At 36.7% G+C, this 17693-nt stretch overlaps 1 protein-coding gene across 1 annotated transcript; it reads right to left on the bottom strand.

The window, feature by feature from the left end:
• Positions 1 to 1170: 1170 nt before the first annotated feature.
• LOC140877580 (SCY1-like protein 2 A) lies at positions 1171 to 16269 on the bottom strand. Its single transcript, XM_073281114.1, has 14 exons — positions 15654 to 16269; positions 14815 to 14919; positions 14302 to 14412; positions 8781 to 8963; positions 7752 to 7878; positions 6345 to 6406; positions 6157 to 6243; positions 5726 to 5812; positions 5205 to 5318; positions 4059 to 4187; positions 3573 to 3635; positions 2789 to 2950; positions 2568 to 2686; positions 1171 to 2428 (listed from the first exon to the last, which is right to left on the bottom strand). Exons 1-14 carry the CDS (start codon positions 16146 to 16148, stop codon positions 1498 to 1500), a joined length of 2775 nt encoding a protein of 924 aa, XP_073137215.1. The 5' UTR covers positions 16149 to 16269; the 3' UTR covers positions 1171 to 1497.
• Between the last annotated feature and the right edge of the window lie 1424 nt (positions 16270 to 17693).

Genomic DNA, 17693 nt, shown 5'->3' with positions numbered 1-17693 from the left:
TAGGAAAACTAAGTTCACACGCTATTATAAATCAAGCAAAGATGAATACCATAAACTGATCGAGTTCTGGATCCTTGGAAACATCCGAGCAGCAGCCCCACCCCGCTGCCTCGCCTCAAACTCTTGGCGGATCGCCGTCAAACGCAAATAAAGGCACGAGGATTAGAAGGCAAAAAATTTCCTTTCTTCATCAACCAACATAAAGAAGACTAAGATTTACACGCTGAGATGATAGCATTGACACAGTCGGCTATCAATTATTAGCATTCCCTATCTAGGCTTATGATTTTGCCAATCGGCATACAAATATGTAGGAATCAAAAGCAATCAGAATCTGAATCGAATCCCATACACCAAAAAAAGAAAATAAATTAAAAACAAGGGCATGAAAGCACCGTAAAAACAAATTAAATCAACAATCGACTAAGCCTAAAAACTTTACAAATCTTGAAAAATAATTACTAATTACCAGAGTTGTGCTTCTTCGAGATGGGCTTGGAATTATTTGTTGAAATCGAACGCAGACAATGGAGTTTCACTGTTCAATTTTGTGTGAAAGTGAAATCGAACGTAGGGCTGGAATTTGGTCGTTCACTTTTGTAAGCAGAGCGATCAATTTTGTAAACAAGTGTTTGTCGTCAGAAAAATGTTTGTTTAAACTCTCCGGGCCCACATTTTTTTCTCGGATGAAAATCGGTACTAAACATTGAAAATAAGGTACGAATACATGATATTCCAATACAAAACAATGAAAATCTGGTATAAAAATCATACATTTATACCAGATTTTCAATGTTTTGTACTGAAATATCATGTATTCGTACCTTATTTTCAATGTTTTGTACCGATTTTCATCCGAAAAAAAATGTAGGCCCAAAGAGTTTAAACAAACATTTTTTCTGACAGGGAACTGAATATGTATATGTGTTTGGGTTTAGGTACTGAATGCGAATTTACCGTAGAAAAAATACATAAATAAACAACTTACATGATTTTGACTACAAAAGGAAAAACCAAAGAACAACCTCGTAACGAAAAACCAAAAAATTTAATCAGAAATTTTTTTGAACCGAGTATCCTATTTAAAGACTAAACTTGAAGAACATAAATTTGTCATATTCACTATAAATTTAACTTAATCACAAAGCTATCTACCTCAATAATTAATAAAAAAAAATTATATTAAAATACGACTTTTTTGGCGGGTATAGCGTCAAGTAACAAGCTAGAACTTTAATCGAAGAGTTGGTACTTACTGCAACCTATTACATTTCGTTACAAAACAACAATAAACCAATTTACTATAAACAAAAAAAATAAAGAAAGAACACGAGAATTCTGACGCCACTCAGTCACACGCATATCACCATCTGAAGAAGCCATTCACATAATCAGATCGCAAGAATATGATCTCACTTAAAACCATGTTCATCTGCAACTTTCTAACGCACATTGTCTCGTACAGACAAGGAGAAATAATTGTAGTCAACACAGCAACTAAAGCAAGTCCAATAGAGGCTGCTGGGATTTCATTTGGCTGGATGACCCAACCTGCCCTTCATTTCCCCTCCCACGTCCTCTAACTTTACCAACAGCAGCCGCAGGAGGAGGAGCAAGTCTTGGTGCAACTTTCTCATTCTTGTTTGTCGCAAAGATCGATCCCAAATCTGCAGCTCTGTCAGAGGATGAACCGATTGCTGATATTCCATGATTTTGCTTTATAAACCCGAGTGAATTCTGTGAATTTAGACCACCTCCACTAAGATTACCTACACTTGCCGGTTTACTACTTCCTTGATTCTGTTTATCAAACTCGGAAGAAGATTGCAAGCTGGGCAGCCAAGAAGCAGACTGCATGCTCACACCATTGGTAGTTGCACTATTGCTGAGACCATAATTGTTAGCCGAAGATGTGGTGGTGCCATTGTTTAAAGAGCTTAAAACACTTGAGGTGCCACTAGGCCGTGGTGGCCAGTTAGCAAAAGGATCGATTGCATCCAAACTTGAATTTGGTGATGCACCTTTGTTTACATTTAGCTTTTCTATATCACCAAATTGAGTTGTAACACCTGATAATGATCGAGGAGGCCACTCAACATCAACTGCAGGACATGAAGACGGTGGTTCCTGAGCGGAGGCGATAGATGATGTTGAGGACATGGAATATCTCGAGTTGACTTGAACAGGCTGACTTTGTATCAAACGCTGAGTGTTTTTTGATGTCGTGGTTATAGACTGGATGGCCATTGGAGCTACTCTAGCAGGCAACCAATCTTCATCCCATGATGAACTGCGCTTTGGAACAGATGGGGTATTGGAAGCCGCTTTATTCATTTGTCCTGATGAATGCCCCTCAGATGCAGGCAATGTTCTTACTTCTGAGATTCCAGCATCTGTCAAAGTTACTCCTCTCTTTTCTTCAATTTTCCTGTGCAGCAGCAGGTAAATTGATTTCTGGTGAGGGGTGATATCACACACACATTCAAAAAGAATGTTGGTAACTGAAGTAAATATTCAATGAAAATAATTGAAACCAACATAGCTACCACCAAGGGACGAGATGCTACCTCAGCGCATCCTTTACAAAAAGCATATACTTTGCGAACTGCTGAACATTTAGTTGCTGAGTAATGAGAAGTGGTATGAGCAATGGAAGAACAAACTCAGCCACGAACTCAATGCCAAACTGGTAGAAAGAAACAAAAGAAGCCACTGTAAGCTCAGAGCAGAAGGTAAAGTGGCCATGCAAAACCATTCATACTCCCAACTTGGTTAAAACATCACAAACCTGCTTCAAAATTGAGTTTGCAACACCGAGGGTACACATCAGTGTAGGAGCAGAATGATCAACAGCAGTACACTGCTGGATAGTTTGCAAGATATCTAAAACAGATTTCTTATCCAGTATGTGAACCATGTCGCTAAAGCATAAAAGGGCATTCACTCTCACCTGAAAACAGAACAAGATCAGGATAGGCTGATCACTTCTGGATAATTGTGTGCATATAGGGAAGGAGTGGGATAATCTAAACAACAGAGAAGTTCAGAACTTATCCGAACAAGAGAACATGTTGCGAATGCACAGACTAAGACATTGACATGTTTTTCTTCACAAAAAGAAAATAAATTGACAAAGATTTATTTAACAGCCATCATAATAGCTCTTTGCAACAATCAGCCAAGACTACAACAGTTCCCCTGCTTCCTCCAGCATCATATCACAATACCAACGGTGAAGAAATACCAATTATAAGATTCTTGAACGATCTTCAATAGTTTGATGTGCTCTTGATTACATCATTAATTAGTGAATGAAACACACAAGTACTGAAAGACTCTAAAGTACTCATGGCCAGTGGCTACCAAATAAGAACGACACAACACTAGCATGTGCAGAAATTCATAGTCAGCATAGGCCTAATATGCCGCCCACAAGTGTACTTACAAAGGTATCTCAATTGGTAAAGAAAGAAACATAATAAGTTGGAGACAGTTGTCATGTTAGACTTCGAAAAACATTGAACTATTTGTCAATCGTAAGTCGGAAACCTGAAATCAGAAATATCACGTACCGCAGCAACAGTTGTTTTAAGTGCCAAGCCGTGAACACGAGGCAATACAACCTGCTTGACCATCTGCAAGAGATAACTGAAGATATAATGAAGGAACAAACCTAAAATCAGATAATCCTTTTTAAAGGCCAGGTCAATCTTAATCGAAGAACTAAGGTGTTGGATAAAATTTAACCTCAATTCACAAGCCGTCTTCGGATATTTTCATAACTGTTCACAAACTATTTCCACTTAGATGACAAGGAACAAAATGGTGGGAAGAGAAAACTTGGAAATGGTATTTGAACTCAATGTTGATGTAAGAAGCATAGACTGATGTTGTAATACAGTTCTTTGCAAATGTAGAAAGAAAAGTATTTATCAAGTAAATATTGAGAGGTCCCAATTGAACACAGCCTTAAGCCATCCAAATGAAGTAAAATAACAACTCTGCAAGTAGCAAAAAAAATATGGAGAACTATCAACTAGAATATAACTATATACTACCTGAACATCCAGTTGCTTTGCAAGTAAGATAGTCTTTTTGAGTACTTCCTCTTGCAAGCGGGCATCAGTATCATCATAAGCTCTAACAAGCATGGGTAACACATGTGAAATAAGGTGCTCCTGGCTAGCCTGTCAGATTAAAAAAATCCTGCCACAGATTCAAGCCTCAACTAGAGAAACACAAGAAAATACTAGTTCAAAAATTGAAGATGGATTCTGACACTTTTGTTTCGAAGTTCAAATTTTCTGAACCACTGAAGCAGTTACTTGGATACATAGAATGCATACAGACAATAATGTATTCATTCTTAGACAAGAAGAGTTCATTTCACACAAAATCGCATGCACAACCTAAAATGACTCATATGAGCCCCATTTTTTGTTACATAACTCCATTAAATTTTGCTCAAATTTTAACACAACTACTCAATCCATACTCATGCATAAACAAGAATAAAGAACAGATAAACTTTATAGCTTTATCTCTTCTTGTGGCATAATTGTCTCTGTCAACTTCGAAAAATTCAAATATGTTGCTAAACATTGTTCTGTTGAAATTGAGTATTATTCAGTTAGTCAGTCTTTCATAAAGAAAAAGATATGCCACCTAATTAACTGCTTTTGTTATTTTCTTTCAATTATAGACAAATTTGTTAAATACTACATTAATTCAGAATATCAGTCTAATTGTATAAAATAGAAATGATTTTTATCCACCATTCACTGATTCACTCATTGATTGTTCATCAAATTTGTAATATATTAACTATTAGTAAAGAAAGGCGCGTTCAGGTTTTTATGTATAAAAGAGAAGCTTATTATGATTTTATTTCCAACTGCTTTTTTTTTACCACTGATGTAGTACCGTTCCACTGAGGTAGTACCGTTCCATCATTTACTTGTTACAGTTTCTCACTATATTTGTTTAAAGTGATCAAAATACCAACACATCCAGAGCCAAACTACGCAAATGGAAGTCCGATAACATGCAACTGTGTCTAATTCCCAACAACTTTGAACATGTAAACATGAAACGAAAGGCTTTGTCATTGCTCACATGAGTTATCCATAAAATTTGATCAAATCTAAACTGGAGTAATGGTTCTTCAGACAATTCAAAACTCAGGGAAAAAATATTTCCATTACCTTGTTGATTATAAGCTCAGCATGCTTCACGAGAAGCAATAATGTCTCACCTGAGGCCGTATTCAAGACTGGAACAAGAGCTGGTAGGCTCGATATCTCAAAATCACTTTTATCCTGTAGCAGTTTTAAGATACTGGCTTTTAGATTTGTAGAATCGTTATAAACTATGCATGGTAAATATTAGCAAATCATCAGAGTGAATGATCCAATTATGGCATGAGATCAGATCACAGTCAACCACCTCATGCATAATAAATGCAAAATGATATTTTTCATTCCAAATTAAAATCACTCACATCATCTAATCACCAAGTACCATTAAGCAAAAAAAATACTATTCCACTATCATAGTTCAAAATGATAAAATTCGTACGAATATATTTAAGCTTTAACATGCCATAATCAGTTATGAAAAGCATATAAATGCAGAATTAATCTGCCTAGCAGGCATAGTTCAAGTCTCATGTACTACAATGAATATAATCAAGCCAAAGGGACTTCAGAATACAATGTTGAAGTACCTGAGACTCTGCTATTGTAAGAACCATTGGCAGAATAATCGGCTGCATCACCAAGTTCCGAAGTTCTGCACAAAGTGGAGGGAGAACCTGCATAATAATAATAGAAGTGCAGATTAATTTACAGTACTTCTCTGTTCTCCATAGGGCAAAGAAATACATTTTTTTAAAAAAACATGACAAATCATTGCATCTTCAAAGTTTTCACGACCAGAGACCGTGAAAAGATAAGGTAGAGCTAGTTCTAGGACATCCTTTTGGGATTTAGTAAGAAAGGCTGCCAAAGTCATGTTGAATAGAAAAGCATCTTGAAAGCCACCATCAAACAAAATCAAATATGGAATACTGAATAGACACTGAATTGTGGCAGCAAAAACACGTGACAAAGAATTACTCAGATTTGAACTGCATTTATGAAATACACAATCTCAAACCTTATACCGCAGTACACGGGAGTCAAAATCTTTCCACATGTCAGATAATGCTTTTAGAAAATCAGATTTCTGCATGTTGTCTCTCTCCTGCAAGCAATCAGAGATGTTTCCGGGTTTCATTTCATACAGCTGTATCATGTAACATTAAAAAAAGCATGCCACAAATATGCAATCGGAGGATTCCATACAAGCATGTGATCCAGGAAGCGAAGAGCTCGCAACCTGGTGTCCTCCCGGAAAAAAGATGAACCTGCAATCCAGGAGCATGTATAGTAAAGTTATAGTCTACTGTATACAGAGTACAAGAATCTCACTTATATCATACAACACAACTCCAAAATAACTTATTAAACGCAACACATAATAAAGCTACTGATTGTCCGCTCTCGATTATTCAACCACAGGTGAAACAAAGCACAACATTGCACTTTTCTTTGCCACAAAGTTATTTAAACCATGTTAAACGAACAAATCAAAGAATGATCAAATGAAATTAAATTACAACAATTTTCTTTTCTTTTTTTTTTGGGATAGGAAACGAAATTATCTAATAAAGAAATAAAAGATATTAGTTACACAATTGTTGTAATATAAAAATTAAATTAAAACAATCATATTTATTAACGATAAAATAAAAAGAATATTTAAAAATGTAATGTTTGATACTTGTATTTTTAAAATATTATATTATATATATGATATTATATACTCATTGTTTATTCAGTAACATGTCAAAGAATCAAGTTAAATAATGGTAAAATAATATTAACATATGATAATTTTTTATGACACTGATGCATGTAATGGCAAGACGAAAGTGAAAAATAATTTATCAGAAGAAACAAGATAAAACTGTAAATACTTGATAATTATTTGAATTTTGATTGTATACACTTGATATTGTTTAGTTCAACAACATAATGCACTTCATCTAATATGTTCTAATAAATAAAAAGATTGTACCTAAATTTTTTCATCATTGAAATTTTTACAATTTGAGTTGGATCTTTTCCAGTCTTACACTTTAACCAAATTAGTTTTTCTAGCCCCTGATATATACTAGCTGCAGGGCCATAAGTAATAGGGTACATAACATTTTGTGTTTACTAAAGAAGCTATGATGGCTATTATAAGATTCTCTGACAATATATGTAGTAATATATTTTTAAGTGAAACCACAATAATGTTTAGAATTAGAAGTAGCAAGGTTGATATATAGCACAGAGAAGAGGACAGTAGCAGTGCAATTTCAGATATTAGCATACCAAAAGAGACCGGGTAGTTACTACAAAGGGATGCTGTAGTTTAATACATCGGTATAGATTATAACAGAAATTAAGATACAGTAATAGATACAGATAAATATTTAAAGACATCATATTCCCAAAACTACCACTAAGCAATCTTCTTTACGGTGCATTTTAAAAATAGAACACTTTGAATCTGAAAATTAATTCTTATGATGTGCTCACTCTTAGTGCAGAAAGATATTTAAATGGTTTTCCTCATCCGAAGAACATGCAATAAACAAAACAAGGGAATTCAATTATCCTAATCTTGATATCAGGAACAGCCAACGCACCACCAACCCTAACCTGTAAAATCCAACGCTGTTGGCCTCAAAGCTTCATTTGTAGAAAGCATCCTCAATAAATCAGGAACTAGCTCCTTCGGAATGGAGGAGAACGCCTCACTGGTTAGATAAGTCAAGCTATTCGTATACTGCAGCAATAAGTCGGCCAGAAGTAATTAATCTCAAACAAGAATATGCTTATTACAGAGAATTTTCCCAGCATGAAAACGACTCGGGTTTTCACAAATAAATAATAAATAAAATTATAAATGCATCAAGATTAGTTCCCCTGCGTTAATATTTTCCAAATTTTGTTTTGTTTTTAACTAAAACTAAAATGTTTGGCGCCCACATCTAATAAATTTCATCATAACTGCCTTAAATCGGTGAAAATTACGGAATTTATTCAGAAAGTTAGAAACTAGTCAATAATTATTTGGGCATTAGTGGCTACCTGGACTAGCCAAACTCAATAAAAACAAGACGGCGTGGACCAATGCTAGTAACAAGAGGAAATTGGTTTCAAATAAAAAAATTCAAATAATAGTGACAAAAAAAAGTAAGAAATCTGTATATATATGCTTCCATATTCAGTATTTTAAGCTAAATACAAAAACCTATCGGTCACCCATAAGTGCATTTCAAATTAAGACCCTATCATTGTCGAGATTCTGTTCCGCAAAATTGAATATTCCAAACCCTAGCTGACAAGCTCCCATCTTATCTCTCAACAGGAGTACATGAAATTTTTTATCAAAGTCACTACATCTAGTCCTAAATCGATAGACAAATGTGAAGACATTTTAATGCCATATTGACAGAAAACAGGGAAGAGAGAACACAAGCATATACTTCAGGAAAAGGAACAAATCAAAAGAATTCAGTAGTGTAGCATAATTAAATTAAAGAGAGAATATTCAGTAATGAAATGGATGCAAAAAATGATCAAGGAGACGATACTAAAAATATTCAACTTGTCCATACATAACAAATGCAAGAAGATCATTCAGTAGTGTAGCATAATTAAATTAAAGAGAGAATAAGAAAATACCATCTTCACATTGTTGTGACAATCAAATAATGGCTTCCGAGCTATCAAGTGGTAAGCAAGGCATGCAAAGCTGAAAATATCAGATGCACACCCAACCGAAGATGTTTTACTCCGAACCAATTCAGGGGCAGTGTAATTTATTGATGGCTGGAGGGGAAGAATAGAATCTTCTACATCGTATTCCTGTTGGAAAAAAACTAATCCGAATAAGATATCATACACTATTCATGTTCATAACAAACAAATTGACTCACATATCTAACTATAACAAAATATAATTAGCAATTGAAACAAGAAGAATTTCGTATATCTTGCTTACTTTTCTACTGAAAATGTACAGCCTTTTATACAAGTTACATCATCATAATAAAGGTAAATAGATCACTAATTGATCTCAAGATAATTTCCTATTCTAGATAATTTACACAAAAGGAAAGTATATAATATAGTATCTACAATATCTCCTAAATATTTCTGAAATCTTCAACATTCCCCCTCAAGCTTAGGAATAGATATCTCTCATTCCAAGCTTGCTACGAAGATTTTCATGACTCGGCTTTGTGAGACTCTTGGTTAGGATATCCGCTTCTTGATCATAAGAGGAGATATAGGATAATTTAATGTCCCCTTCTTCCATTTCATCTTTAATAAAACTTTGGTCTATCCTTACATGTTTCATTTGGTCATACTGGACTGGGTTGTGCACAATGCTGATAGCGGATTTACTGTCACTGTACAACTTGATAGGTGAGCTGATAGTAATTCTCAAGTCTTGCATTAATCGTTGTAGCCAAATAACTTCACACATCCCTGTGCAATAGCTCGATATTTAGCCTCGGCACTACTCCTTGCTACTACGGTTTGTTTCTTGCTTCTCCATGTAACCAAATTTCCCCACAACTTCGAGCAAAAACCAGAAGTTGACTTACAATCATCACTACTTCCAGCCCAATCGGCATCAACATATGCCTCAATGCTGCGGTTATTATTATTTTTTGAGAGCATAAGTCCTCGGCCAGGAGTTCCTTTGAGATATCTTAAAATATGATTCACTGCTTGTAAATGGCTTTGAGTCGGAGAATGCATGTACTGACTTACCACACTAACGGCATATGCAATATCAGGCCCTGTGAGAGATAAGTATATTAATCTGCCAACCAAGCGTTGGTATCTACCAATGTCTGCATAAGGTTCATTCTCCTTAATGTTGCTCTTCCAATTTTTTTCCAAGGGGGTTCCTGCCGGTTTGCAACCCAATTTTCCAGTTTCTTGCAACAAATCAAGAGTGTATTTCCTTTGAGAAATGAAGATACCATCTTTACTTCGAGCTACCTCCATGCCAAGAAAATACTTTAAAGATCCTAAATCTTTTATTTCAAATTCTTTCCTCAATTTTCCTTTGAGCTCTCACCACTGTCATCACCTGTAATTAGGATGTCATCCACATACACAATAAGGATGGCCTTCTTTCCACTTTCTCCTGCTTTGATGAAAAGAGTATGATCTGCCTTTCCTTGACTATATCCCAGTCGCATGAGAGTGGAGCTAAATCGAGTGAACCACGCTCGTGGGGATTGTTTCAACCCATACAATGATTTTCGCAGCTTACAAACTTTACCTTGCTCATGTTCTGACTGGAAACCAGGTGGAATCTTCATGTACACCTCCTCATCAAGGTGACCATTCAGGAACGCATTTTTGATGTCTAGCTGGTGCAATTCCCAATCCAAGTTTGCAGCAAGAGACAACAACACGCGTATTGAATTGAATTTTGCCACTGGAGCGAATGTTTCTTCATAGTCTATTCCATATGTTTGAGTAAACCCTTGGGCCACCAACCGAGCTTTGTATCTTTCAACTTCTCCATCAGCTCTATACTTCACTGTAAAGACCCATTTACTTCCAACCACTTTCTTATCCTTGGGTAGATCCACTATATCCCATGTTTCATTCTCATGCAAATCTGTCATTTCTTCCAGTACAGCACTTTCCCATTTTTTATCTTTCAAAGCATCATCAATATTTTTGGGAATTTTCACACTGTCGATTTTTGCTGTAAAGGCCTTAAAAATAGGAGACAACCTTTTACAAGTTAGAAAATTTGCAATAGGATGCATAGTACAAGATCTTACCCCTTTCCTTTGTGCAATTGGAAGTTCCAAATCTTTGCAAACAACAGGTTCCAATTCTGGGATCGATGATTGGTTGTGCTGAGAAGGCTTTGGTCTGCGAGAGTAGGTCTGAAGAGGTTTCTTGGAAATTACCTCCTCTTGTACTTCTCTCCCTTTTTCATGAATCTGGATAGGGCTTGAAACAAGTATAGGAGCTGAATTTAGAAGAGGAGACACATCTTCTGATATGGGTAACGATACAGTAGGATCCCAAATACTATTCTCGTCGTTATTTTCCCCCTGGAGAGGAGAGCGAGAGTAGAAAAAAGTATTTTCAAAGAAAGTTACATCCAAAGAGACAAAAAACCTTTTTCGTGAAGGTGAGTATCCTTTCTGGGTTGGGGAATATCCTACAAAAACACACTTGAATGCCTTGGGATCAAGTTTACTTCGGTTTGGCTGTTTGTTATGGACAAAAACAGTACAACCAAAGATTTTTGGGGATAAAGAACTGAAAAGATTAAGGTTAGGAAAACTGGCAGCTAGGGCACTCAAAGAGGTTTTGAATTTGAGTGTTTTCGAGGGTAAACGGTTTATCAGATAGGTAGATGTGAGAATCGCCTTCCCCCAATAGAAATTAGGAATGGAGCTAGTGAACATAAGGGACCTAGCAACTTCTAAAAAATGACGATTTATTCTCTCTGCCACCCCATTTTGTTTTGGTGTATTGACACAAGAGGTTTGATGGTGTATCCCATTTTCTCCCAAGTACTGGTTGAATTCACTTGATAGGTATTCCTTTCCATTATCTGTGCGAAAAACATGAATATTGGACTGAAATACATTCAAGACAAATTTATGAAATTGTTTGAACCAGTAGAAAGTTTCAGATTTGTCCTTCATTAGGTATACCCAACACACCCTTGTGTGATCATCAATAAAGGTTACAAACCATTGAGTTTTAGTGAGGTTCGAAGTTCGAGCAGGTCCCCATATATCACTATGGACTAGGTGAAATGGCTTTGAAGGCTGATATACATGCGTAGGATAATTGGTGCGAGGTTGCTTTGCAAGTACACATTGTTCACATTGAAAGGAATGTTGATCCTTATTGATAAAAAGATGAGGATACAAAATTTTCATATACTGAAAGCTAGGGTGCCCCAAACGTTGATGTCATAACATTACATTAGAGTTAGAAACAACTGACATAGACATATTGGATGACTTAGACTGGCTAGAATTCTTTGTTTCCAACAGATAATACAAACCATCTTTCTTCTCAGAAACTCCAATCATCTTCCCCAAAGAATTGTCCTGAAATTCACAATGAGAAGGAAAAAAGGTTACAACACAATTCATATCATCGGTTAGTTTGCTTACTGACAGGAGATTGTGAGATAAATTTGGCACAAATAACACTGATTTTAGTGTCATATTTGATAGACAAACCGAGCCCTTCCCTACAGCAGGTGATACTTTTCCATCAGCAACCCAAACATCAATTTTGTTGTGGCAACTGTTATATGTGTCAAAAATGGCCTTTGTTCCTGTCATATGGTCTGAGGCTCCTGTGTCCACAATCCAGCAATCTGTGTGTTGGGATTTTGAAAGGAAATTCTGATGAATTATACCTGCTTTGGCCATAGCAGCAGTAGGAGTTTTTGAGGTTTGATTTGCAGATCCCGTGGATGCTCTAGTTTGTTGCAACAGTTGACGCAACATGTCCCAATCCTCACTGGAGAATTCTGGTCCAGTAACGCTAGAGGTGGACTCAACAAGATGGGCTGATTTGGGCAGTTTTTGTTGCTTCTTGGGCTTCCAATCAATGGGCTTTCCATGAATTTCCCAGCAAGTATCACGAGTATGATATGGCTTTTTGCAAAAATCACACACCACTCGACCATCAGATTGATATCCACGGGCTACTTCTGGTTTATACGGCACTGTGTGACGATCTCGATTGAAGCGATTTCCGTCTTGTTTGTGCGCAATCAGAGCAGAACCCTGGGCATCTAAGGAAGAAGTCTCTTTCGTGGGGAATGCAACATAACACGTCGTCTACTTTCCTCCCTTCGAACTTCAGCAAATGATTCCCGAAGAGACGAAAATGGTTTTGTCCCCAGCAACCGTCCACGAACTTCATCCAAATCATGATTAAGACCTTGTAAGAAATCAAAGGTGCGCTCCTTTTCAAGCATCGTCTTGTATTTTGTTGCATCAGTTGTGCAGGACCAACCCATGTCATAGAACAAATCGATTTCTTGCCATAAGTCCATGAGAGAGTTGAAGTACTCTGTCACGTTCAGACTTCCTTGCCTCGTGTTTCGAAGTTTCGAGCGAATCTCAAAACATTGTGAAGTATTTTCTAAGTCCGAATAGATTTCTTGTACAGCTTCCCAGATTTCCTTAGCTATCTGGTAGTACAAGTATGTGCGGCCAATGCTTGGCTCCATAGAGTTTATGAGCCAAGCCATAACAATGGAGTTTTCGGCTTCCCATGAACTGAAGCTTAGATCAGTTTCTGATGGAGCCTTTTTTGTACCTGTCAAATATCCGATCTTCCCTCTTCCCTTGATTACAAGAATGACGGATTGGAACCCTCTTGAAAATTTAACCCATTGAGCTTGTGTTGGGTAATTTGCAGCGAATGGCTGTCAAATGAAGGATTTGAGGATATTGGGGTTGGCGGAACCACCTGGTTTACCACGGTGGAGGATTCTGAAGCCATATTATGATAGGCTGTAAAACTCGCAGAGATGCACACCCAAGATCGGTGGCTTTGATACCATGAAACAAGAAGAATTTCGTATATCTTGCTTACTTTTCTACTGAAAATGTACAGCCTTTTATACAAGTTACATCATCATAATAAAGGTAAATAGATCATTAATTGATCTCAAGATAATTTCCTATTCTAGATAATTTACACAAAAGGAAAGTATATAATATAGTATCTACAATATCTCCTAAATATTTCTGAAATCTTCAACAGCAATGACTAAGAAAACATTGTGATCGACAAAATAGAACATTATCAAATGCCCACAAAGTCTGGCGCAAGTTTTGCAGATAAAATATAACTTCCTCGCACGTAAATGGTAAACAAAACTAGACACTAATCTTGCTTGATAAATTTTTCCAAATTTCAAGATCAGATAGCCTCCAACATGCTAACTAGTTTGAAAAACTCAGAATCATATTTTAATGATATTTCCTCTCTGTCTCATGGACTCATAACATTTAGTTCTTAATTTTACTTGTTCATAAGAATCAACACAAGATGCATTTATACATGTGCCCGTGTCCTCGCACATATGCACAGAATTTGCTTTCTCAAAGAGCAAAGAGAAAAATGCATGGATATCAGATATCCCCCAAGTCACAAAGAGTCAAAGACTAATACTCACAGCATAATGGAATGCCTGACTGTTTGCAGAATCGTTGGATGACTGATCAGTTGAAATTGCGAAACCAAAACCCCCAAGTTTCCAAGCTCCATTAGATGTTATGAGGACACTCTGTAATGAAAAAAAAACAAAGTGAAGAAATCAGTCACCCATTATCTATACACTGTTTAACACTTAAATTGAAAATAATACCCAAGGCAATACATAGTTAGACACAAATATTAATTCACATCGTTACGTGCTGAGTGATGACTTACCGACAAGAGCCGATAGGACATTAAATTGGTGCAACATACCTTTTCTTCCCACACAAAACACTCAACTCCAACCCTGTTAAGGTGCTCCCTCATAAATCATTCACTCACTTTGTTTTTCTTTCCAAATATTCACAAGGTCAATACAGAGAATGACAAATGGATTTTTCTATTAAACCAAAGAGGAAAAAAATGGCAAGAAAGAAATTGCATGAAAATGTGAAAAAAAAAAAATTCATCTGGAGACCAAAAATCATACCTCGGGTGCCAAAGCCCTGTGGATAAGGCGTGCATTATTATGAAGGAAGTCCAACGTCTCCGCGATCTGGAGCAGACCATGTTTCACTTCCAGCAATCCCATTTCCTGCATGACAAAATAAAAACAAATAACAGCATATCCTTTGAAAGCTTTGGGACCAAAATATGAATAGGAAAAACCAGAATGTTGCTTTCTCCTAAATGTCAACAAGTATTAGTTGTTGATATCAGAAAACTACTAGAATTATACTTAATTGATTTAAACAAGCCCTTAAAACAGATAAAATAAAAGTCAAATTAAAAGCGCCAAGGTGAAGAGCCCTGTGACACATTTTTCAAAGTCTCCTCCACAGTATCTCTAAAATATGCAGGGCATTTGGCATGCGATGCTTGAATCATAGAGTGATCTATTTGACAATTTACGTTCAAGCATAGAGTGATCTATTTGACAATTTATAAACGTAAAAAGATACGGGGACAGGGAATTCCAATGGATGATCATAATTTTCTTTCTGCAATTACAGATCTCTAAGCTCCCCCCATTCTAAAGAAGCTTCCAATAGAAAATCCTGGCTGTGGTTGAGACCTGGCTAGAGGTTTTAAGATTCCAAGACCATCATGATTCACAATTTGCTCATTATTCATTGAAATTTTCTCTTTTCCGGTCCTATTACATTTTTCTAGTAGTATTAATTCACAGAATTAGCTGAAAGAAGCCAAAATTGATGAGCAATATCATCATATTTATTTCTAGGAGCTACAATAGTTCAAAGTGAAATCCACATTCATGCAAATAGAAGTGGGAACAAAACCGGCAAGTGAAAAATTGAGTGGAATTACCATTCCCTTGAGGTCCTTCGGCACCGTGGCAATATTCTCCACATCCCCCAATGCATTGGCAGTGGAAGCAAACAGAGGCTCGGTTACCATAGCCATGGCGTTTTTACTCTCATCCAAAGCCTGGACAACGTGCACCACACCAGGATGCCTCAAGCGGACGAGCCGGGCCGCATCGGCCCGTATGATATCCAAAAAGGCATCTTCGGCGGCCTTGGAAAGGCCAGCCCGCTGGCGAGCATCGGAGAGAGCTTTCTTATCCAAAACCCAGACGCAGACGGTGGGGTAGACCGATGGCGCATGGCCGTCACGGGACTTGGCGGAGTACAATTTCCAGGCGAGGGCGGGGCCGGCGGATCCGATCTGATCCAGGAGGAGGTAGTCCTGCATGGGTCTAGGAAGACCGGTGACTTCTTGAACGGTTGTTTGGACGGTCTTCTCGATGACGGCAGATGCCTTGGCCAAGGCCTGCGTCAGAGTTTTCATGTTCAAGGACATGACGATGAATTAGGGTTTGTTTGATTTGATTTGGGGATAATTGGAGATGATCGGAGGAGTCTCTCAGGTCAGATCCCCCTGCCTGCGCTCTCTATAGCTCTTTCTTCAATGTCTTGTCTTGTTTGTGTTGTAATTATTTCATGTTTTACTTACCATTTAAGTATTGACTTAATTTGATCACATCTTCATTACCATACTAATTTAATTTTCAAATTAAATTAAAAGATAAAAAAAAAATATTGATGTCGGGGTGTAAATTCACTTGATATGGAAAATATTTAAAACTTGAAATAGTTATATTTCAGTTAGAAAATTTTATTTTTTTAATTTTGAATCATAGTGTGAGATATTTGAACATAAAATTTTGAAAACAAAGCCATATTTTTCAAACGGACTCAAAAAACTCATAGAACGACTCGATTATTTAGACTTCGAAAACTCAGCTTGATTTGTGTACAACCGTAATTGCAAGCGCTTGTTTTGAAGGTTCCAATAATAGTGTTGTTAGAGTAAATATCCAACAAATCAACTGTTGACTTTGAATTTTATTGATTCAAGTGTAATAAACAATTTTTATTTTAATATATTAAAGTTTGGCATTTCGTTTATTTGCATATTCATGCAAGCTGTATAAAGTCTTTGAATATATTATAGTAAATAAATATAAGGTTGTACATGTAATGATAATCATTAAACACATATTTTAAATTATTGTATATTCTAAATCAAGTTCCTAGTCGATTGGGTCGTCCAAACGATGATAAGGATCGCTCGAGACTAGAATCTATGATGTTTTGTACCACGTTTCATTGGTATGGACATAGGGATGTTTAAACATACAAATTAGTGCCCATACGATTAGTTCACTAAACTATCCTCCCTCGAACTTCCCAAGTGGTTATCATTCATCGAGTTGATAAGACTGTGGTTATTGTTGTACACCAATTCCCCTTACGACCTGAGACAATACTGAGGATCTACATGCTAGGACTGTGCTTTAACTCATTTACCGATTCCATGAGGGTCATCAGGTGGCGAGATTGAGTACAATTGCGATACATGTAGAAGTCAGTGCATTGTAGTCGGGAATAGGGTATGAGATGTGCATTAGGGCAAAGTGGTTCTCTAGTTACACATGTGATGCCACTATGTATTCTCAAAGATGCATCACATTGTTATCGAACTTCACATGCAACTGATGAACCAATGGTTGCAGATTCGATCGGAATATTAGAGATGAAGAGACAGTACTGTATGATAACCATAATCGATTGGTTCTTGCAGACACTATCAGTGATACGTATGGAATCATAGGGCGATGCTACTAGACTCTTTTATCATGATTCAATGGGTCAAATCAAAAATGAATTCTGACATTCTTATGATCAATGTGTTGATTCATAGAATGGAACGATTTAGGGTAAGCTCGCATAAAAGACAATGTATTGAATCACAAAAAGTTATGAACCTACGGCTAGCTGTATTCGTGAACATTTGAGGGTCACACAAGACTAATTTACATGTTTCCGTTGAGATAATAAATTC

Source organism: Henckelia pumila, chromosome 2 (genome assembly GCF_033568475.1).
Source record: "Henckelia pumila isolate YLH828 chromosome 2, ASM3356847v2, whole genome shotgun sequence".
Classification (NCBI taxonomy): domain Eukaryota; kingdom Viridiplantae; phylum Streptophyta; class Magnoliopsida; order Lamiales; family Gesneriaceae; genus Henckelia; species Henckelia pumila.
The sequence above is the reverse complement of the archived record's forward strand: the minus strand, read 5'-3'. Positions and strand labels throughout refer to the sequence as shown.